At 35.9% G+C, this 24,528-nt stretch overlaps 1 protein-coding gene across 6 annotated transcripts in view; it reads left to right on the top strand.

The window, feature by feature from the left end:
• LOC112044486 (liprin-alpha-1) overlaps window positions 1-24,528 on the top strand; it is a 178,780-nt gene that overhangs the window by 131,828 nt on the left and 22,424 nt on the right. For 5 of the 6 annotated variants that reach the window (XM_052885083.1, XM_052885087.1, XM_052885084.1 and 2 more), the window contains exons 2-11: window positions 13,791-13,892; window positions 16,175-16,339; window positions 16,564-16,638; window positions 17,169-17,276; window positions 18,686-18,757; window positions 20,729-20,896; window positions 21,329-21,448; window positions 21,921-22,046; window positions 23,152-23,321; window positions 23,987-24,143. In XM_052885083.1, the coding sequence (XP_052741043.1) occupies window positions 13,791-13,892; window positions 16,175-16,339; window positions 16,564-16,638; window positions 17,169-17,276; window positions 18,686-18,757; window positions 20,729-20,896; window positions 21,329-21,448; window positions 21,921-22,046; window positions 23,152-23,321; window positions 23,987-24,143 (1,263 nt within the window). The remainder of the gene's footprint in view (window positions 1-13,790; window positions 13,893-16,174; window positions 16,340-16,563; window positions 16,639-17,168; window positions 17,277-18,685; window positions 18,758-20,728; window positions 20,897-21,328; window positions 21,449-21,920; window positions 22,047-23,151; window positions 23,322-23,986; window positions 24,144-24,528) is intronic. The other variant, XM_052885086.1, reaches the window with a different exon arrangement.

Genomic DNA, 24,528 nt, shown 5'->3' on the forward strand with positions numbered 1-24,528 from the left:
TAAACCAACTTCTCTTTACTTTGATAATAGTAGTATTTGTACGTGCTTTCACTGTTTATTTACCAAAACGAAACGGATTCCATTTCTTTCAGTATTTTCGCTATGCAATGACCTTTGTGAAAAGATTTTTGTTACTACAGAATGTTTACGCTCCGCAAGTATCTTTATATCTATGGATTTTTTCCTATTGTTACTTACAGAAACCATTGAAATTTCACCGACAGAAAACAATACTACGCGTACTTGTTTTATATAATGAGTTTATGAAAAGAAATCCGTCTTTCATCCAGATGATATAATTTAAATTATTTACGGATATAATTATTAACGTTTTCAAAATTATTAATACAATGGACTTCATAAAATAAGTTCAGGTAACGAATAATCATATTTCGTAATTAAGTATTATACTTATCTTGAGTCTATCGTTTTAGTCGATACAGTTAAAGCTAAATCCTATTAAATATTGTAACCAATTAAGAAGCTTTCGATCAAGGGTGGGGCAACGAAGGTATTCTTTGAGACGGCGCGTATTGTGAGGAGGTTCCTCACTCTGGAGTCCTGATCACCGGTTGTTTGGGTTGGCTTGCAATCAACTTCTAAAAACGAACAAAATCGCATAGATAGCTAGTTCTACATAAACAGAATAGAATAGTAGGTACCTACCTACTCCCTGTAATAAATTGTTTGTATTCAAAATGCTAATTTATTGAATGAGAACAATCTTACAAATGATATTTTATTATTGAAGATCGAAAACCAATTCAGCTTCTTTTTGTCATCAATAAAATCGCGGTGAATTAGCAATTTTGTCTGCGGGCGTCAGCCTGAGCATTCCGCTTTGTCTTGGTTTTCGATATTTCTTCTATAGTTTGTGAAATAAATATAATTTGATCGGTGCGGTTTTATTTGAAACAGTTTTGTAGTGCAAAAATACTGTTAACTTTTTACCACTTTGTAGCTTAGATTTAGCCTGAAGTGAAGAAACTTGCATATAATTACGTACATTCAGATTTATTGTATTCGTCAATGTCATACGCCTCATAATATTGCCAGAACACAGGGAATCATGCTAAGACTAAGGAAAGGAATCGTGCATAAATATTTCACATAAATTGCTTAATCAAATTTTATTTTTTATTTTTTCTTATTGCGGCCGGATGACATCTTTCGCAATATGGTTGTACCGAGCGACGTCAGATTACGCGTCGGCTTGTATCTCGTATGCGGAGTATAACGACGCTCACATTGTTTTTATTAAAAGACATGAAATAATTGTTTTTATATTTTTTGCTCAATTTTGTGTTCTGCCAGAAATTAGGATTTCATTTTTAAACAAACTTTAGTTCTCTTTACTAAAATTTCTTAGCTTAGTTCATTCTTCATCGTAATACTTTTATCATCATATACTTAAAATTAAACCTTAAATTAGGTAATAAGTATAAATACGAGCAAGTACCGATGTTAGTTAATATAGTAGTTACATAGGTACGAGCGGTTATAGATTTGTGTACACTCCTTAGCTCATGCTTTACGTTCTGTTGAGGTGTAAAGTGGGTTATATTTGTTTTATAGTATGGAGCAAAAAATATAATTGTCGAATCCACAATTAATTGCTTAGACTATTTTTGAGCCTCTACAAAGTCACAAAATTATTAGCTTGGCTCAACGTCGCGTGGTCAGGGCATTGCATCAAAATAAAATTTGTCTTCTGTAGTAAAAATATTCGTACAGCAACACTATACTTCAGCCATGCTCAATATGTATTGTTTACCAACAAACAAATTAAAAATGAGGGTATAAATCGCTAGTCATTTCACACCTAATAACAATTATAATTAAGTTGTTCTTAAATTAATGAAAATAAATTAGATTTTTTTTTGAATAATATTTTATAAACAAACAATACATTATTTAAAATAAATAAGTTATTAAATGACATGCGTGTCCTACCTTCATTTTATTTGTTTGTGAGTAAACAGTACACATCGAGTAAGGCTGTAGTGTAGTTTTGAGTCTAAGAAATTCTCCTAGCTATTAAGACCTTGCAGTAAACTATAAGGCCTTTTTAATTTTATAGCTGTCTCCGGGGAGTCTGCAGGACGGCAGCGAGACTGGGCTGCTTATAATAAACTGTATTGACATGTTACTCGTGCTAAGCTCGTAGTTTACACGTTTGAGAGGATCAGTCCAACAAAATGTTTGTTGCAGGCCCGTGCGATCAAATTATCAGCATATTATCATCACAGTCGCTATTTGCCTCGACTGAACACAAAAGGGTTGGCACATTTTTTTGCGCAAAAGATATCAGCCTGGCTGACTAACGCGGAAATGCAGCCAGTATTCTTAATACCAAATTGTCACGACTGACTTCAAGAACACTGGGTCATTTTTTGCGCAAAAGATATTGCGCCTTGCTGACAAACGCAGCCAGTATTCGTGCTACCATTCGATGTTGGCACGATGTTTATAGCTCTTGGGATAAGTTAGCTCAATTGCCTTTTCACCACAAGTACAACTCTTTATTTCTCCTATGATTATAAGTCGTTATCAACCCATATTCGGCTCACTGCTGAGCTCGAGTCTTCTCTTAGACTGATGAGGGGTTAGGCCAATAGTCCACCACGCTGGCCCAATGCAGATTGTCAGACTTCACACACGCAGAGAATTAAGAAAACTCTCTGGTATGCAGGTTTCCTCACGATGTCCGATTCCCTTCACCGTTTGAGACACGAGATATTTAATTTCTCACGATTTCCTTCACCGTGTGAGACACATGATATTTAATTTCTTAAAATGCATACAACTGAAAAGTTAGAGGTGCATGCCCCGGACCGGATTCGAACTCACACCCTCCGGAATCGGAAGCGGAGGTCATATCCACTGGGCTATCACGGCTCTTATGAGTATAAGAGAGGGGGAAATTAAACCCATCATGCAGCTCCCACGCGGAATGGCGGTTTTAAGGTGACAATATATAATACTCTGACGTCATCATCATGTCATAATATTTAGATTATGGTTTTGTCTATAAAATATACCTAAGTACATTCTATACACAAAACCATAACATATTTTATTTATATCCAGAATTGTGTACATAGAAAGTAGGTTGTATTTTCGATATAATGAAGCGGAACTCGACGTTTCGCTGTTTGTCCAATAAACAATGACATGATGGTCATAATGTTGTCAATAAAGCTTATTTAGTGAGGCGGGACACCACCTGGCTCGCTTCAACCCCCGTCTCCCCTTCTCAGCGGAAATCCACTGGGAAAATTTATACCTTATTGTTTACAGGGGGTAAATAATTTGTAACAGGCATAGGACGATCGCAGAGATGAGTAGGATTAAAAAGACGTGCAATAGTACCTACCTACCTAAGAATATCACGTTTATCTATCTTTAATTTTTTTGGAGACATTTTTTCTTGTTTTTGGAATGTAAATACATTAAGCGGTCATTTATAACACACACACAGTATTTACTTATTCAGTTATTGCCGCTATTTATATTTTAAAATACTATTTGTAACACGAGAAAAATATGAAGTATTTTTAATTTTCATTTGTAAAAAGTAAAGCTAGTTCGTTAACTTCTATTATAAAAGCGAAAATAATTTTACTTTGTTCGTCACGATATCTGGAAGACAGCTTGACGAACAAAGTAAAATTTTTGCCGCGAGCTAGATTATGATTAGTAGACTTCCGCTGATTTTGCGAGAGGGCCAGATTAAGGAGGTCTAAAGACGGACGAAGTCGCGGGCGTTTCTAATCTGGGAAAGGATTGGATTTTTTGTTACACGTGTTTTAACAGAAGCTTCAAAAGTGGATTTAAAAAAATAAGAAAACCAATGTTGAACAAGGGTTATGATTCACAATATTTGTCAGAACAACTAAAATAAAAATTTTAATTAAAAATTTTAATAAAAAAAATTCAACCGACTTCCAACTCTAAAATTATAAAAAGCAAAAAATAACATCTTACCTATGTGCTTTCTGATCAGTTTAAGGCGGTGCCAAGCCAGTGATGTTTTAATTCAAGCCGTTTAAATTACAACATTTCTGTAGTTCTTTCAGAAACGGCTTTAACGGCTACACTGCGAATCGTTGAGGAGTTCTCTTAACAGTCCCTCGTCTTCACCACCAGACCCTTAATACAGTTGAGTTCTCATCAATACAAATTAATCAAGCCCAAACATACATACAGCCGAACGTAGAACCTCCTCCTTTTTGGAAGTCGGTTAAAAACTGTAACTAAAACAAACCCTAGAACGGAAAAGAATACGTTGAGCAGTTCCAGAGGCTTGTGACTCCGGATGCAGGTTTAACGGATCCCTTCCGAGTAACCAACACTCGCCATTCAATGCTCAAGCCATTCTCCCCGCCTATCCCAAGTAACCCATACAGGATTACACAACAAGAGTTGTGGACAGTTCGAACGCCACGAGAATACTGAAGCCGACCGTACAGCGAGCGTCTTATATCGCCAGTCGTTCCCGCCCGATCGCTACCCCTCTCTAACTCCCTGCCCTTTACAAAAACAACTAGTGCCCTCTAGTGTCGGGACGAGCCAACACGTGATAGTCCAGTGACGTCGTATCGTTCTCAGATTACGTATTTCCTACACGTGTGTAAATATGAAATGATACAAATAAGTACAATTATTTAACAATTTACTGCTTATTATCGCGAGAGTTAGCGCAGGGTGTGTGGGCGCCAGGCGGCGGGACTAGTAAGGCTCATCTATATTGAATAGCTTTATATTTTACCGTTCCGAGGCTACGTCTGCAGCCGCTCCACAGATCACGCGGAAGTGGCTAGCGGGGTGTTACCCGTAGAGTTTTGTGTCATATATTTTTCTTAATGTAAATATAAGCACTCTTAGTTTATTGTCATCTCTTATTCTATGTAACAAAAGATGAGAGTTGTAAGAATAAAATAGTTACAAACAGTTACTTATTATATTATATTAAAATTGTTTTGATATTATAAATATATCTAATACAATAGGGTAGTTGACTTATAAAATTTAATCTAAAGTATATTAATTTCGTGCAAGAAATGGAATAAGGGTCCGAAATATATCGATATCAATAATTAATAAAAGTTAAGGATTTCTTATAAAACTTAATTTAAATATCATGTATTTTTTCAAATTTTCAAATGTCATAACGCTGTTGTCAATTTTTTGACGTTACTATCACCCTTGTACTAAACGTCAAATTAATTGTTAACTAATATTTTTGTCAAACGCTCCGATTGTAAGGGATTTGTTGTAGTGACGTCATGAAACAACTGAAATATAGACCGTCATGGCCGACAGGCGTTTTGGCTCGTATTTTCAAAACACATTTACAAACAAAAATTTTCATGTAATCAAGTCTAGTAAAAATAAGAAAAAAAATTTAAATCTAGTAGAGTTCTACTAGATTGAATTGTTTTTAATGAACTATTTAAGAACATTTAAAAAAGTGTCAACTAACTATTGTAAAGCACCTGTCGCTTTGGATAGGTAATCTCAGTTTATTGGTATATGTTAAACAATAATAATTTGTAAAGGCCACGCCAACGGCTAGGCAAGTCAACATTCGGTAGAGTCACATCAAAGTTTGACCGACAGAGAGAGCGATATTTCCGATTTGGCCGCTATTGGTCGACCATGTCTTTTTCTTTTCTCGAGATTTGTCGTGGTGCCCATCACCTACTAAGCCATTTCCGCACTTAGCCACCATGTCAAACGTGCATAATTAATAATTAACCTGTACCTTAAAGCTGGTGTTTTCTGTCTACATCACTTCACTTCACTGTTCTACACACTTCACAAAGATGGCGGTAAGTAATGTTTGGGCGCCCGCGGCTAAAGTCAAGGCGGTGTCAACCGCAGAATGCTTACCTTTGCAGTGGCTAGTGCAAGGTTTTGTATTATCTGTTATGATGCATGCCTATTCGTAAGCGTAACACATGAAAGCTTCATTAAAAATGAATCAAGGTTGAGTATGTGTTTCTTCGCCAAAAGAAGGTTATACGCTTTGTTTCATGATTGATCGAGGCAGCACTCGAACTAATGTATACGGAACTTATCTATACTAATATTATAAAGCTGAAGAGTTTGTTTGTTTGATCGCGCTAATCTTAGGAACTACTGGGCCGATTTGAAAAATTCTTTCAGTGTTAGATAGCCCATTTATCGAGGAAGGATAAAATCAAAATCAAAATCAAAAATCATTTATTTCAAGTAGGCTCAGTTTACAAGCACTTTTGACACGTCAGTTGACTATTTGTAAAGATTCTACCACCGGTTCGGAAGGCAGGTTCTGCTCAGAAGATACCGGCAAGAAACTCGAACAGTTGCTCTTTTGAAAAAGTCATACAGTATTATAATTTACAATTGATAACAATTACAATTTCATATAGATTTATTTCCTGTGTGAAGGTGGAAGCTGATCCAATGGCCTCCAAGCGCTTTTATATTTTGATATATTATTCCCGTATTCTTACGGGAACGGGAACCACGCGGGTGAAACCGCGCGGCATTAGTTAGTATTATAAATAAAATTGGCTTTCGTTTAGGTTTTTAATCATAAAAAGAATTCCGGTAAGTATACGTTACGAAGATGTTACGAGTTAGAGATAAAAGTTTTCTTTGTAATTTCGTTACGGTAAATTGGGCGACGTTATTTATATTTCAACAGGCAAATATTTTACCATACCTACCTACTTACTTACTAAGAGTATTATAAATGTGATTGAAAGTTTGTTTGTTTTTGTTTCCACGCGTAAACGAACCAATGAAAAGGAGCTTAAATAGGAAATGGAAGTCATTAAAATACTTCATAATCCAAAACAGACATTGCATTTTGATATCACACTTTTTGTAATTGGATCATTTCAAATGCAAACAGTCACAGTTTTGATCACAGTAATATCTGCTCTATTGTATGTCAATAAAGTCTATAATTGGATAACACGTTGAATAGAAATAGTCGGGGCAATTTCAATTAGCAGTATGCGGGAACACTACACCATCGATGAACGCCATGATGGCGGTACAAGCCAACTCAATTTCCGGTCCGCGCCAAAAAGTATCAATATATTGGCCAATCTGGTCGTTGTGGGCAACGCTTGTAGTTGTAATCGGTTGTTGAAGTCATATAATAAATAAATTAATTAAACAAATAAAAAAAACCCGACTGCATAAAGTATAAAAAAAACTGAAAAGAAAAACAACAAGCAAAGCAATTAGAAAACAGACGGGACCTATTAAATAATGTAGAAGAAAATCATTCTATCCAATATCTAAGGTCCCGACTGTTTTCTAATTGCTTTCTATACTTCTGGACTGAGCTTGTTGTTTTTCTTTTCAGTTTTTTTTTATACTTTATGCAGTCGGGTTTTTTTATTTGTTTAATTAATTTATTTATTTCACACTTTTTAGTTACGATAGATGGTTAATTTCGGATTTATTTATTACGTTTATTACAAAGTACGATAATTTATACGTCCAACCCAGGTTAAGCAAATATTAAAAAAAATCTACGGAACGCTCGGTGGGCGAATCTGACTCGCGTCGATTTTTATAATCAATATATTTAATTTAGTCTATTTTGTAACTTCACTTCACAAACCTACTCGCACCTATGGTCATCCGCCTCGCGTATTTTGTATACCCATATTGCGATATTAGAATTTTTTTTTTTTCACCTCGAGTCTATAGCGTCTCACAGTCGTCTTGTTATTTTTTAGTTTCACCTATCTCAGAACACTTGGATTATTGAGACAAATCTAACGATATCCTAATTACGTAAATCCGTTCAGTGGTTTGGAAGATATGAGGTAGGTAATAAAGAATATTACATACATACATGCATACATGCATACATACATACATACATACATACATACATACATACATACATACATACATACAAGATACGCGCGAAAAACATAACCCTTCTTGCAGTCGGGTAAAAAGGTAGCATGGCGAATTATTGAATATATATATATTATTGAATATGATCACACAATTTAGCAATGTTAGCCCAGTATAAAGACTACTTCGAAGTTCCTTCTAGAGTAAGGCAAAATATTCAAATTATAAGTATAAAAAATAGTAAAATCTATCAAGTTGTTTTCGAAGTAAGAAACTAGCCGACCTTTTGCTTTTATATATTAAGATTACTTTACCTAGCTATTTTATGTTTGAACCTTCTTTTAACTTTGATTTTAAATACATAGTTATCTCTCAATTAAAGTCGAGTAAGCATACTTAGCACCCTTTCCATTACAACCGGTAAACGGCAGATCAAAAGACGCAGTTTCCATTTAACGCAATAATACCAGCGCCGCACTAAATAGAGGGTGAAATGAGCTCAATAAATTGTATGAAGCCTATAATGTTATCAATACGACCTATTTAGATCTCCACGGGACGCTGTGTCGAGACCCCCGCGGGAGGCGGGGGATTAAAGTAAATACACGTTTCTGTTCACTAGGTATAGGTAGATATTAGAGTTGCGAGCCGAAATATAATTCCTACAATATCCGTTTGTAGGAATAGGAACTGTAATATTAGAAATCTTTATTATATGCAGCTTAAATGTCTATTTGTCACCGATAGGTTGCTTGCGTAACTGTGCCTACTAGCCAATGGGGTGAAGTTGCCACGGCTTTCTAATAATATATACTAATATTATAAAGCTGAAAAGTTCGTTTGCTTGTTTGATTGAACACGCTAATCTCAGGAACTACTGGTCCGATTTGAAAAATTCTTCCAGTATTAGATAGCCCATTTATCGAGGAATGTCTATATATTATCCCCGTACTCCTACGGGCACGGGAACCACGCGGGTGAATCCGCGCGGCGTTAGCTAGTAATATTATAACCGCGTGGATACATTAAGATGTTTGTTACTTGCTGAGGCTCGCTGGCGCAAATACTTATTATTTACTATTTAATATAACTAGCGACTCCATTCATTCCCGAGAAAATCCGTTCCAGTTTATTTTTACTTATTATTATTAGTATTAGTTATTAGTTAAAAATAGTTGAGTAGCGAGCAGATTGTCCACCAGATGTTAAGTGGAAAACTGTAGCCAATAATAGAGCTGGATACGCTACGAATGCGACAAATGCACTAAATGAAAAATGATGGTATAAGGTTCATGTGTACCTATAATTTTGCCGGTAACCATATGCCTCACAGTAACACAGACACAGAAATAAACATGGATGTATAGTTTCGCTACTGAAACTAGAGACATCTTTTTATAGTATCTACTTACATTTGCCAAACTTTAGTGTTTGTCAGACAAACTGTCACAAACAGACACTGTCTAAAATATTTTTATAAGCCGGGAAAATAAAAAAGGCAGCTGTTCCACGTTTGCATGTAATACAATATTATTGACGCTATCATTTTCCGGTTAGTCCTCACCCTCTATGTTTTTAGTGTTATTGTTTATTATTACACGCACTTGATTCTCTAATGCGTTTGCCCCTAAATTGAATAGTTCTACGTTTGTTGTTAGTATTTTAGGAAGTTATAATTGGATTTATCGTCAGTTTTTGCGACATGCATACGAGTACTTAAGACAGGCAAGAGCATATCTGACGCTTAGGTGTTTCTTCATATGCCCATCACATTAGATTTTTTACTCCTAACTCCCAATTACCAACACAATGGAAGTGTTTTGGCATGAGGTCATATTTACAACTGTACATCATCATATCAGCCGATGGACATCCACTGCAGGACATAGGCCTTTTGTAGGGACTTCCAAACATCACGATACTGAGCCACCTGCATCCAGCGAATCCCTGCGACTCGCTTGATGTCGTCAGTCCACCTGGGGTCGACCAACATTGCGTTTTCTAGTGCGGGGCTGCCATTCCAGCACTTTGGGACCCCAACGTCCATCGGCTCGAACTATGTGCCCCGCTTATTGTCACTTCAGCTTCGCAACTCGTAAATTTATAATTTATAAACATCGAAAAATAATGAAATAACGTTATTTTTACCGATGTTTTATAATTTATTGAAATCGAGGAATTGCTCAATGAATGTAAAATTTTTGTTACTTACAACTCAACTTGTCATTGAGAGACCAAACTTAGAACTTATTCGTATCTATTTATTCAATGTTTACTGTCAAAGATATAATAATACACACACCTCCAAAACATGATCCGATATAACCAATTTTACGATTGTATTCTACTGACTGCACCCGGAGTCCGGAGATGTCAGGCCCGGTAAGTATTGAGAGTTAAGTAATAATCTCTCATCGGTCATAACGCCGGAGGGTCGCAGCTGTGGCCGGCGCTGAGAGATATCAAGTGAGTAATCGGCGCGCTCAATTAATGGGAGGTGTCATTAATCGGCAGTTCATGCCCTGGTTTACGATTGATTTCACAACAGTGTCTACTTCATATGAAGACCTTAACAGCTCGTTTAACCACCTTCAGATAAGTTCCCTTCCTTCTTATAGCTTATTCATAAGTTTTGTCTTTGTCATTTGACAGTAAAAACGTATCAAAACTTACGATTAGCATATATTTATCAGAAGGTGTACTTGACTAAATGAAGTATTGATATAATGTACACAGTGGCGTGCACTTTATCTTTATACTTGCACATATTATATGTATTACATTTATAAAAGAAAGTCGTGTTAGTTACATTATTTATAAGTCAGAAAGGCTGGACTGTTTTGGCGGAAAATTGGTGGAGAGGTAGCTTAGAAGCAGGAGACGGACATACAATACCGGGTAGGGGTGGTAGGGGTAGGGTTTCACGCGGGCGAAGTCGCGGGCTTCCGCTAGTAGTGCATATCCGGTTAGGCACCTGGAGGACTCATTATTGTGAAGTTGTATTGGAGAAGACATATAATTTTTTTTTACACTTAGTAACTATAATGCCTCATCATCATTAACACCCATATTCGGAGTTACTGTTGAGCACAAGTCTCCACTCAGAATGAGATACCTATAGTTAATGGGTCACCACGACTCTGGCCCAATAAGGCTGGCCACTATGGCCTAAATTACGAAATCGTTTTTAAAATTTATAAATGTTTTAATTTAAAAAGTAAATTATAATTTTATTTGTCCAAATGGTGCTGAAGAAAAGTAACTACATATTTCAGATTAAAAACCCATATCAATAGAGATGTAACGAATCCCAAAACTACGGCAGGAAAGACAATAGTTTTATCCAAATTCTTATCAGGAAGAGCCGACAAAGTAAATGATCCATTCCACACACGTACAAACTTCCGATGGAAATGAAAGTTTGGAGAGAAATAGTTAACTTTTTCCCCGAAAACGAAATTGTTTGGGCGATCGTTTGACGCCGCCCGCGTATCTAATATTTATATAGGAATTATTTTACAGGGATTACTTTTCCATTTGAAAACTCTGAAGGTAAATGAATTTTTGATTAATATTATATTTTTAGGAACGAAGCTAGCCTTGAAGATATTTGGAAATTATTAAAACGATTTATGTTTTTTTTTTTTTTTGCAAAATACACTGATAAAAATAATTGATATTCCGGGAACTCAAAGAAAGCGTTTTGCGGTCTTTATAACAAGATGAAATAGCCATGTTCTAAGCAAGCACCTTCCACATCATCACTTACTATCAGGTGGCCTGTGTCATAGTGGTCAAGCGCGAGCTTTGTCAAAAAATGCAAACTTTACATTTATTAATACTTGTCCATTATTAATTGATTCAAAGTATAATTTTGTAATTGTTTGGTTTTGTTCAACTGTTCAAATTCTCAGTCGGAAGTATCGTTAATAGTTTTTGTATTTGAGGTTAAAAAATAACACGGTTAAAATTTATAATCCGGTCAGTCGGCCAAGTGTTGGCTGCGGATCACCCTCATATGTAAGTCTCCGTCGGGCACTTGGTCCAAATGTCGACTGTATTCTAAAAATACCTATTTCTTTAAATTCCTCACTTGTAAAATTAAAAAAACTTTCTGAACTTCAAATGTCAACAGTATATTTCATGTTCAGAATAAAAGTACTTAATATAATGTCATGTGAAGTATGAGATTTTCATTTCTGCGTTGAATTTTTTAATTTTGTTTTCGTTACTTGTGTTTTACTGTCTTGGTGAAGGTGAATATAAGTAAAATCGTTGATTTACTATTTTACTTAGTGTAAAACAGACACGATCATGAAAATAGACAACATAGCATTCTAGGGCCTTCAATATGTCAAGACTTGATGAAAGCTTGATATTCGAAAAACGGGGTAGGTAAATCAATATCCTACTTAAGTTGAAAAAATAGCTGTAAGTTTTAATGGGTAAGCTAATTAGTATACAGCATACAGAATCAAACAAAAAAGAATCACTATAACTGGATTCCTTATTATCGGTGTATATTTCAATCAATATCAATGAGTAAAATAGGTTGAATTATTGAAAGCTACTTCACATTTCTGTAAGTACAGCGATCCATATCATTGTATATTTGGATCACATCACAATTCGCGTGTGCGTGGATAGTAAACCTGGCTGCGACATCGCTGATATTGTTGCCCCGGTTCGCCGGGAGCTCTTTTATTGCACGTATATCGCAATGTTTGCTACACTTTTTGTACACTAAATGTCATCCTTCGACATCAATGCGTCACTTTTACTCGTACGTGGATTTTTTTGGTATTTGCTTTTTGTTTTGGTATACCAGGTTCAGAATGATGAAACTATCGGAAGACTTAAATGGAAAAGACCATCTGTGTTAGTGTACCTATTGTGATAAAAGAATTTTTATTTCAATTAAAACAAAATCTAGATATTATAACAATGTAGCGTATCAGAAAAAGCGTATTAGCGAAAGATTAAGGTACCCAATGGACTTGGGGATCCAAAGGTGTTGGAGCGGTGATCCCGCACCGGAAAGCTTAGTATTGGTCGACCCACCACGTAGACTGATGATCAAACGACACGCAGAGAGTCGCTGGATGCAGACAGCCTAGAATTGGGGTGTTTAGAAAAGTCTATGTCCTTTAGTGGACGTCTATCGGCTGATGTGATGTTGATGACGTTGATTATGTAATCCTTGGGCTAAGTTATCGGGATAGCACACACTCCACAAAAGAAAAAGACTCAAAAATTGATTCTGATAGCATCTGGAACAAAAAAGTAATACTTGAATTTATTTTTGTAGAAGTGTGGTCCAATTCTACAAAAATAAATTCAAGTATTACTTAAGTACTTGGTACCATCTTTACAGTTCCGTAAATCAAAGCCTAATGGCACACTTAGCATTCTGAAACATTCGCCGATTTCTCTTGAGTTTTCAGTTGGCTTTGATATCTGTTCGTCTGGGTTAAGTTGAGAAGCTCTTGAAAATCGTTTATTGATTTAAACGCCAATATTAGCTTGGGCCGAGGACGGCTAATTTGGTCTTTAGATTCTTTTGTTCAATCTTCTTGAAGACTAGTACATATACATAGAAACTCGTGTACTTCTTCAAATGTCTAGTATAGATTTAGATTTTACGATCGTTTGAGTTATATTTGAGGTACTCGTATATACCTAATGTTATTATACATTTATTCTGCTTTTTTCAGATCAGATGAAAGATCAGCCGTGAATGAATACAATTCACAATTTGCTACCATATACTGGATTATTCAAGAGTTGTTTATTACATATTTTTAGAAAACAATACCATTATGCTAGCTTAGAAATGAGAATGAATATTAATCAAATTTAATTAAGCAATGTGTGTTTATAATATATAAATAATCAAGTTTCTGTTTTATTGTCACCAGGAATTCGCGACACTCACAAAGGAGCTCAACCAGGCGCGAGAGCAGCTATTAGAAAGAGAAGAGGAGATATCAGAACTCAAAGCAGAAAGAAACAATACGAGAGTAAGTCTTTCAAATAAATATTTTCTTTCTAATGAAAGCAGTTGTGCAATATACCAGATAATTTTGCCTATGATTATTGAAAGTCTTTTCTTTATTGTTCTAGTATTCTTGCTTGATATAAACGAAACACGTTTAAAGATTCTACAATTCTGATAAGATTCTAATTTTCTGTATTAGTTATGTTTAGTTGTATTAGTTATGACAACACAAGTCATGAAATATATACGCACGGAATGTATCTTAAATGTTTTACTACTAAACTAGTGCTTGATGATATCTTTAACCTTTCAGCGTTTCATTTTAGCTAACAATCCTGAATGAAATCCTTAATCCATTAGCTATGTTTAAATATAATATGTCACAAGGTAGTCCATTGGAGCCAAGCATATTCATACGTGTTGACAAAAAATTCAAAATGATTAAGATACAAAATGTGATAAATACTCGTACGAGTATATGAGTTGATGCCAAAAGATTTTACAAAATTCTCCGTACCTTGCTAAATGATTCAAGAACCATTTACCTAGATTCGAAAAGTTTCAGAGTTCCTTTCAAGCTTGATGATTTGTTTCTTGAATTCTTCATGTCTACGTATCGGTGACGTTTTATTCCAAGTGTATTGATCGTGTTCTTTGTATTTGTTGTTGCGATAGTCTGGTTGTATTTCTATTTATCAGGTGAGTAATTTTTGTATAATGTCAAGCCGTATTCGCTGCTGATAGATCTCAAACTAGTGACGAAACTTCGAATGCAATAAATTTTGTAGACATCCTAACTATTATATTTTATTGATCCATCATAACTTTAGAGCTGTAGAGCTGTGTGTATAATATTGAACCGAAAATTAACCTTGGTGTACCCAAGGGCACACCAGCTGACATCTTGTAACGATGGGTCTCATTGTTTTAAATAATACGTTCCTCATCATTTATGAACCATAAAAATTTATGAGCCCGATACCGATACAGCGTCACCGCTCCCTTTATTCTTTCCCAATACGAGTGGTATGCCGTAATTCCCAATTCCAGTTCCGCAATAAACGCCCGCAAATGTCACAAAGAGCGTCACCGGGGGATCATTTGTTCATATCCGCTGGCAACCGCCGCACAATTCACCGTCTCGCGGATAATTGCGGAGATTACGCTATCACAAGTTTTTGGCACTTTTCGGGTACATTAATAATAATTTAAGGCAACATCTACCTTCGTCGAGATTTGTAAATTTAGAGTACTTTTTTAATGATTGGATTCATAAATCACATTACGTAGACCATTTTTTGTTTGTTTGTTTTTGATTGGTCGTGTATGAACATTTTCACAGTCTCTACTTATTATAGTACTATAATTTATTTCACGTTCGTATTTAATCCATGGTTCACGGGAACCATGGATTTTCCCAAAGTCCTAATTATCTGTATATCAAATTTTATCCAAATCGGTTGAGTAATTAAGTCGTGAAAAGGTAACAGACAGACAGACCTACTTTCGCATTAAGTGTGGATGTGTATCAGTTGTTGACAAAGACATAGGTGTCAGATATTGGTACAACATATTCTATTCTGTTTAATTATACTGGATAAGTATGTTTTTCTGTACACTTCTCGAATAATGATTTGAGTATCAAGATTCGTTTATTTCCTTTTAATGATCCGGTTCAGGGGCTCGTTAGTTTTCCCACCGGGGAACAAAAATGCTTGCGTACGATTTTAATGAACTCGTTAACACGTATCAAAAGCTTCCGGACCTTCGGTAATCCTGGCCGACGTATGTTGTGATCTTTTTTGAACCGGTGTTATTGACACCACTTGTACAACTTCGAAATAAATTTGATTTTCCTGATGTGACGACCTCTCTGGCCCTGTTGGTAGTCCTGTGGCGTTCAACAGAGAGATCCTGGGATTAGTATGTTTTAGTCTAGTCCGATGGTAGTCATCGGCCGTGGCTACTTACCACCCTATCGGCGAAGAGTTACCACCAAGCGATTTAACGTTCCGGTACAATACCGCGTAAAAACCGTCAGTAAGTAAGAGGTCTTACTTACTGACAGTTTTTAAGCTCCAAATAAGCCCGCTTAAGGTGTAGATCTAAACCCCTTAGGCTTAAACACTTCCTCAGTAATGGAGTAATTTGGATTTGGATGGAGGATTTGATAACCGCAAAATCATTAAATGCTTTCAATAATCGTCCACATAAACATATTTAACAGCAAATACAGGCGCATCAGCGAAAGCTGCTTAGTCTATAACATATTAATAATAATATGCATTGCTTTTCAAATTCCAGTTACTTCTAGAACACTTAGAATGCCTAGTGTCGAGGCACGAGCGCTCGCTGCGCATGACGGTGGTGAAGCGGCAGGCGGCAGCGCAGTCCGGCGTCTCCTCGGAGGTGGAAGTGCTGAAGGCGCTCAAGAGCCTCTTCGAACACCACAAAGCTCTCGACGAGAAGGTGTGTCTACTGAATTTTCAATTTATACATACGTATCTTCACGCCTCATTCCCGTACTACTATATCCTTTCATATCTCCCTTGTTTCTTGCACATGAAAATGTGTAGTTTTTAGTGTTTACTCGTATCATCATCTGTTATGAACTACACACTGTCTCTACTTCTTATAAGAAAATTAATTCATTATCTACGTTGAAATTAATACAAATACTTGTTGTATTTCAGGTTCGAGAAAGATTACGAGTTGCGTTAGAAAGAAATACAGCTTTAGAAGAAGAATTAACCTTAACCAAAGAAGAAGTAAGTTTAAATATCTTACGATTGTAGCACCATCTATGTCTTTATGATTTAGAACTATTGCATTGGGATCACTGCATCTATAAGATAATAACATCGTGTTCCTTATGTAATAAAGTAAGCGATGTAGATAGGATAATATGAAATTAAATTGAGCTTTTTGCTACTCAGTTCTACATAGCTTAGGAATTTATATTTTCTTAATTGACTCAAGTCTGGTCAAGTGATTTAGCGCTTCAATACTATCACATAGACTCTATCGCCCCATAACTGCGCTAGCATTTGAAATGGCGTTCGTAACTTAAATTCGTGCCAAATAAATCTCTGAGTTATTTTACCGCGGTTTGTTACCTCGACTGGTGTCAGATGTGCTGGCTCATTTTTTGCGCAAAAGACCAGCCTGACTGTCTTGGGCGAGAATGCAGCCAGTGTTCTTATTGGTATAGATATTAGGATAAGTTGCGTAAGATTCCTATTCCTTCAGGAGAAATCGAATTAAAACAATAAAATGCTTTTTTTTTAATTTCCATAAGTTACAACAATACAAAGCGTCTGGTACGCAAGAATCAGAAAAGCCGAAGGAGAACGGCGCCGTATCAACCGGCTCGCCCGAACAGAACGGCGAACAGTTGCAGACTAAGGTACGTGTGGAACTTACTGAAGCGTTCGATTTGGTTTACTTGAACTTTCAATACACTTTCAATATACTTATACACTAATAAACGAATAAAATAAATATGAAAATAGACTGTTAGCAATAATACGAGTAAAATCACCGTGGTGAATTTATACCGAATACTAGTTCAAATAAAATTCAATAATGTAGCAGAAATTCTACATTGTTTAGTTAACTAATGTAGACATTATTATATTTATTCTATTACTAACAGATGAAGCCCGATTCTACCCGCGTGGTTCTCGTTAACATACGAATACGAGGATAAAAAATAGCCTATAGCACTCGAGGATGGTTTAGCTTCCCAACAGTGAAATTTTTCAAATCGCTTAAGTCTCAGTAAATCGAAGTAGTTTATGAGCCTATTCTACGCAAATAAACAAACAGACAATCAAATATTTTCTCTATCATATTAGTACATAATGAGGCTCAAAGCGATTTACTATAAGCTTTTAATAAATCTAAATATTGAGCAGAATATCGTTAAATGCTAGAGAAACACTTATTTATGAGTGAATGTTGCGTATAATAAAATATTGTTTTTGTATTAAAAGTTTAATATAATAATTTTAAGATAAATGCACTAATAATAAAAAAATAATAAATATTTTTATGTAATCACACTAAAAACACTTTTCTCAGCAATACAAAAAACTGTCTTCTTTTACTTATTTACATTTAAAACTTTTTAAATGCTTCGTGAATGATTGTGTAGAAAATATTATGTGATGTTTTAGTTTCTACAGTGCTGTTTTACTCAATTCTCAAAGCTATTTTATTTATATAGAGATTAATTATGTACGTACTATCATAATTAATGCGACTTTTTCCGAGTCCTAAAAAGACGGATTGGGTAAAACAAAAGAGGCTATTAGAAAGTTTTGCCTAGCGAAACGATAACTAATTTAGTTGGCATGATAATTTTGGGCGTCTTCTCGCACAACAGGAATTAATTACTTGTCCTTCTATTTTCTTCAAGGAATTGTCTTTTGAAGTTCTAATTAAATTCTTGTTATTCCTGAAAATGAAACTGGATTGCTTGACTTGTTTTTGAGTTGTATATTCTTTATCTTATTAGGTCTTAAATTACTTGTTAACTTATTTTTATTTATTTTTTCATGAAGTAATTATAATTTGTAATGAGAATTAATTCTGAAAAAAATAATTTTTTAGTGATTTTATTTCTTCAAACAAAAGGTTTTAAGGTTACAGTAAAAAGTTTGAAGATATCTGAGGGTAAGAAATTTTGGGTGTGGAAATGTTTAGCTCGTCGATATTAGTTATTATTTTCGATAAATATTTTGGAAAAAAGCAATCCTGAATGCGAGAGAACGTTTACAATTATAATTTATATTATTTTGGTCGTCGTCGCAGGAACAAAGTAGTGTTAACGGCGAATCGGAGACCAAGAAACTCACTGAGCTCCAAAACACGATCGCTAAACAGGTCAGCGCCATATTGGATACAGATTATACTCGTATGACATTTGAGCCGCTGACAGTTTTGATACTTGTAGAGGTTAAGGCATACTGGGATACGATCTGTCGAGTCGCTGTATACTCATGTTTTGAATTAATTAATATTTTAAAGGCCTGCTTCTATCTTAGGTTCTATCTTAGTCAGAAGCTAATTTTGATTAAAGTTCGACTCTGCGATGGAATATTTACTGTAGATTCAACATATCTTGAAATGTTCCGGAGAGTTTGAGGAGAATAGGGAATTAAATTATTTATTCATTGTTCAGAATAAATTAAAGTTAATATACCTATATTTTGATATGATAGTTTATTGTTTGCATATAGGATTAAAGAAATCATTTCTTTTCGGCATATTAAAAAAGGTAAAATACTTATTGTGTAAAGCAAATTAATGCTTTCATTCCGGGATCTCCTCCGTAGGGAGAATAGAATTCCTACAAAAAAATATTTGTATGAAAACTGCTTACAAATTGACCCTCATTCTAATGAAATTAATTTTGAATTGAATATTTAAACTAGAATTTAAACAGCTCTATTATTTATGGTATGTACAAAATTAAATTACCAATTTCGGTCACGATAAATATTAATAACTATAATAGTTTAGAATATGATATTATACACAATGTGAACGGCATATCCGAAATGTATTTTATAATTATCTTAAATAAATAATCAACGTTCAAGCCGTCGTCAAATTCCACATTTTCCCTTATATTATTTTTCTTTTGAACCTCTCTGATTACATTTTGTAAGGTTCTGCACGTTTTTGTTCTAAACTTTCACTTAGTGATCTGTAACTGCAATAATAAAACGTAATGACCGGCGACTTGAGATTTTCTAATCACAGTGTGCCCTTTCTCTAGCAACAATCAATACAACGCTTTCAATACGATACCCATGATTCATGATAATGTTAATTGGCAACACGTTTCTACATTTTAGTTTAATTGGTCATCATTGCACTAACAAGAATTTTGTAACACCCAAACCACGAATTATTCCAAATTTTATTTATAGGCAAAGTACATGACTAAGTCCTCGCCTGCGCGGTGCAGGGGTGCGGGGTATATTGACAGAGGGGTCGAGAGAGAAACAAGCACATTCTTCTTTATATTGCTGAAGCCACACATGCTACTCGCCGCCAATAATCGCTGCGCCTCTTACCATGCTTTGACTCGCGCCCAAGACCGATAAAATAGGGAGATGTGTGCAGGATAAGTAATGTGGCGTTTCTGCTGACATCCCACATAACCAGGCGCGCGTGTTGCCATCCGCATCCCTTTCGCTCCCTTCTGTCGTCAAACCCGCCACCGCTGTACCACGCATACCAAGACTCAGCTATGAAATCAACTATAGTCTATACTTTTAACAACGTCGTGCAGAAAGCCGTTGTTGATAATGTTTGTAACGCATTCACTAAACACTAACACATCGCCTGTGGAACTAATGTGCCTGTCTGTTTTTTGTTAGGTATTTAAAAATGTAGCTTTTATTTTTAATATTTGTTTCTATTTCATACATAGAGCATTGTTTGGCATTTTTAGATTGCCGTGCATGAAATGATCATAATTTAGAATGAACTTAAATTTCATTTTACGTTTTGTTCTTGTCTTTATCTTCGTTTAGTTTTGTTTTACCTTTGTGCATGTTTATAAATCTTGTTAGTGTTACTTATTAAATACACACACATTGTATGAATTTAAACGTAATCAATCACTACATATGAATACATTACAAAAAGTAGTTCCCACAAAAATGATCAACATCATATGTAATAATTATGTCATTCAGTATAGTTAGAACAATTACATTGAATTCATAGTTAACATACCGAAGTACACATGATTGTTCTATAGTTAGATCTCTCGAGCCACATTTCTTTTTTTTAATTGTCTTGCAATATCAAGTTTAAACATTTCCGACATTGACTCCTCAGTCAGCAGAGTTAAGTTCATGGCAGCGACGCGTTGCGGAACTGAACAACAAAGTGACAGAGCTAGAAGAGAGACTTAACAAAGGAGAAAAGGAACTTGTCAAGAAACAAGAAGAGTGCGCCAAGCTACAGAGAGACCTGAGGGAGAACGTAGCGCAGAAGGAAGATCAGGTTAACATTTCATTCCTTTTTTGGCAGAGTATATAATTTAATTAACACCCACTGAATATACCTCTGCCTTTGATTCGCAGAGCGTATGTTCGAATCCGGCCTGGGGCATACACCTCCTTCCTTCTAATTTTTCAGTTGTGTGCATTTTAAGGAAAACAATAAATGTTATGTGTCTCAAACGGTGAAGGAAACACATCGTGAGTAAATCTACATACCTGAGAATTTTCTTATTTCCTGAGCCCAAACTGTTACTGTTTCTTACAAGAAACAAAAGCTAAATACTTCATAACCCGACCCGGGACTGAAACCCAGAATCTTGTGACCATAAGCCACATAGGATAACCAAGAGATCAACGCAGGCAGATAAATAATTACTACAAATGTTATAAGTACGTTTTGAGCACTAAATAACGCTTCTTGTTTCCGTACCAGGAGGAAAGGATAACAACCCTCGAGAAGAGGTACCTCAACGCGCAGAGGGAGTCCACGTCACTGCACGACCTCAACGAGAAGCTGGAACAGGAGCTGCAGCACAAACAGGCACAACTCAAGGTGAGCACACACAGACACACGGACCTCATGTGCTTAGAGAGGAGAGACTTAAGTAGAATGTCAGCTTATAGTTTCCGTTCAATAGGACTTCTACTTTTGCCGCATTGAGGAATCATCGTTTTCATAGAGAGACATTTCCTACCTCTTATGTTTCACAGACATTTTTTTTTGTAGTAGGTATGACTAATACCAATTTGTGGAAATGTGTTTTAAATTCCTGCTCACACACTAATACAGTTAAAAATATATTGCAATGAGACAATTCACAAATGATAGATAATTGGACGCCAGAGTTTTTGCTCCGAGGTTAAACTTAGTATTATTCATCGAACGGAATCGGAACACGGAATTACATTTCTTTAATCACGCAATCATTTAGTAAATAACAGTTGTAAGGTAGAGTAACAGTAAACTAGTCGCAGCCCATTGCGCGTACCACGTGACCCATCACACCGTCATCTCCACGTTGCAGCTCCAGGAAGAGAAGATAGCCGCCATCGAGGAGAAGCTGGAACTGTCGACGCAGAAGCTGGCGCAGATGTCCTCGCTGCCGGAGATGGAGGAACAGCTCAAAGCCAGGATGGAAGCCCTCAATCAGGTGAGGAACTCGCTTTTCGCGTCACGAAAGTGGAACCTTAAGCCTTTCACAATAATCTTTCGCAAGATTTTCAACTATTCCGGCTGATATAAATGCGAAAGTTTGTGATGGTGGATGGTGTGGAAGTTTGTTACTCTTTGACACAAAAACTACTATACGGCTTTTGATGAAATCTGGCACAGATAGATTGTAGTCTGGAATTGCACATAGGCTACTTTTTATCCTGGAATATTAAGAGTTTCCGTGGGATGCTACAAATCTGAAATTCACGCTGACTAATACTTGATGCATTATTTTTGAACCCAATTTATTTAAATATTTTAAATATAACTGCAAAAACTTAATATTGTCCTAAAAGGTTAATATCCTAGGAGGCGAATAAAAATTACTTTCGTGACGTGAATAGTAGACTCTGATGATGCTGACAAACTGCCAACAATATTAAAATACAGCTTTTGAATATTTGTTGTTGAAAGTCAGAGTGTAAACAGGTTGTATCAGACTCACGTCCATTTGTCATGCGCTTTGATGTAGTTACGTGTAGGTACGGTGACGTAGTTAGATATATCGTTAATACGATATCCGTAGAATAATCAAGTAGCTACAGTTAAAACTCTACCTTTAATTATAATATTCATACGAAAGAGAAAAATATGCAAGTTGATTTAATCTGGGAAAGCTTTTGAGAAATCTTTAAGCCAATCAACCACTAAAAGTTATATATACTTCATAGTCATAGTAATGGTATCGGAGCTTTATAGGAAAGAAATTCTGAAAGGTTGATGAAGTTTAACGGCGTTGACACTAGAGGGTCAATTACAAGATAAATTCTAAATATTTCAAGGTCACAGATTTCATTTTGGTCATGTTTCTGATTGTCAAAGTAAATCATTATCACAAGATGTTGTGAAGGTCTAGTTAAACGCTGTTATGAACTCTTCTTTCTTCTATAGTTTTCTTATTACTGAATAGCGCTGCAATAAATCTCACAAAATAATGTTCCTCCATTCAAAAAGCTGCCAAAAGCTGTTTCTAGCAAATAGTGGGGGACTAAAAATAACAAACTGCAAATGCCATTTCATACTATACGTTTCCATGTTTGCAGGCGCAAGAGCGGCACGGCTCAGCGGAGGACCGCATCCAGCGGCTGGAGGCGAGCGTGGAGGAGAAGAACGCCGAGCTCATGCGGCTCAACCAGCGCCTGCGCATGAACGAGGAGCACAACACCAGGCTGTCGGCCACCGTCGACAAGCTGCTGTCCGAGTCCAACGACAGGTGGGCTTGTGTTGACTGACCACTTGTTCAGGCGCGTTGGGTGACTGGATCCAGCGGCTTCACTTATATTGCAAATGTTTTCTTACCTTAATCAAACACTTAATATTCGTCAGAAGAAATTCTTTAAAATGATTGTATCTAAATCCATCGTATTAAGTTAAATAGGACCAATTGTTACAAGTTCCTTGATTATTGGTGGTATTAACATTCATCATTTATGTTATTGTGAGGGGCGGTACCAATGTTGGAATAAACAAAAGGCTATTTGATGACTTAAGCTCAGTTGTTTGCTAGGCAGCGTGGACACCGTCACGCCGTTAATCGCGTTATTGATTTTGTGCAATAATGTTTGTTTTTAAAAATTAACTATTAATAATGTTTTGTGCTGTAATTATTGGTAATACTTTATGTTGTAATTATAGATCATAAATTGTTTAGTGTGGGCATGGAGAACGAGTCGGGCAAGGAAAGTGAGTGTTTATGTATTCTAAAGAGGTCACAAGTCCTGGGATCTGCTCGAGGTGTTTCCTCTACCACAAAATAGTGGCCAATCACTGTCGCTGCTACCTGTCAAGTCACGCAGTATTAAAATTGTCTTTGTGTTAATATTATTTACAAGATTCATGGATTATAAAATATTATAAATGTGCATTTCTCCATTACAGGTTACAAGTACACCTCAAGGAAAGAATGCACTCGCTGGACGAGAAGAACGCGCTGACGCAGGAGTTGGAGAAGACGAGGAAGTACGCCGACGAGCTGCTGTCGGAGAAGGCGGAGATACTGAAGGAGCTGGCCAAGTGGAGAATGGAAACTGAACAGGTGCGTGGGTTAATATTTTGTTAGTGACTCAATTAATTTTGTTGACAGCCAAATTAACTTCGTAACCACTTACATTAGTTATATAAGTGGCTCAGTTGTTCTTATGTTACTTAAATAAAAAACGGTGTTTGCCTAAGGTGTGTCAAAATACATCTCTTGAAGACAAAAAAAAAAGTTATCTCATGGCGATTTTTTTCACTACTTTATTACGGCACTATTTTTTCGACATTTATTTTTAATCATATTTAACACTATAACAAAGCCGTACATTAATAATTAGTCGTAATTCATCATTTGTACCTGAAAAATTTCATTCACTCGCGTACTCACCTGTACCGCTCAGAAGTGACGGCATAGTGATCAGAGGTATATTCTGATATAGTAA

The sequence above is a fragment of the Bicyclus anynana genome, chromosome 13 (assembly GCF_947172395.1).
Source record: "Bicyclus anynana chromosome 13, ilBicAnyn1.1, whole genome shotgun sequence".
In the NCBI taxonomy this organism is placed as follows: domain Eukaryota; kingdom Metazoa; phylum Arthropoda; class Insecta; order Lepidoptera; family Nymphalidae; genus Bicyclus; species Bicyclus anynana.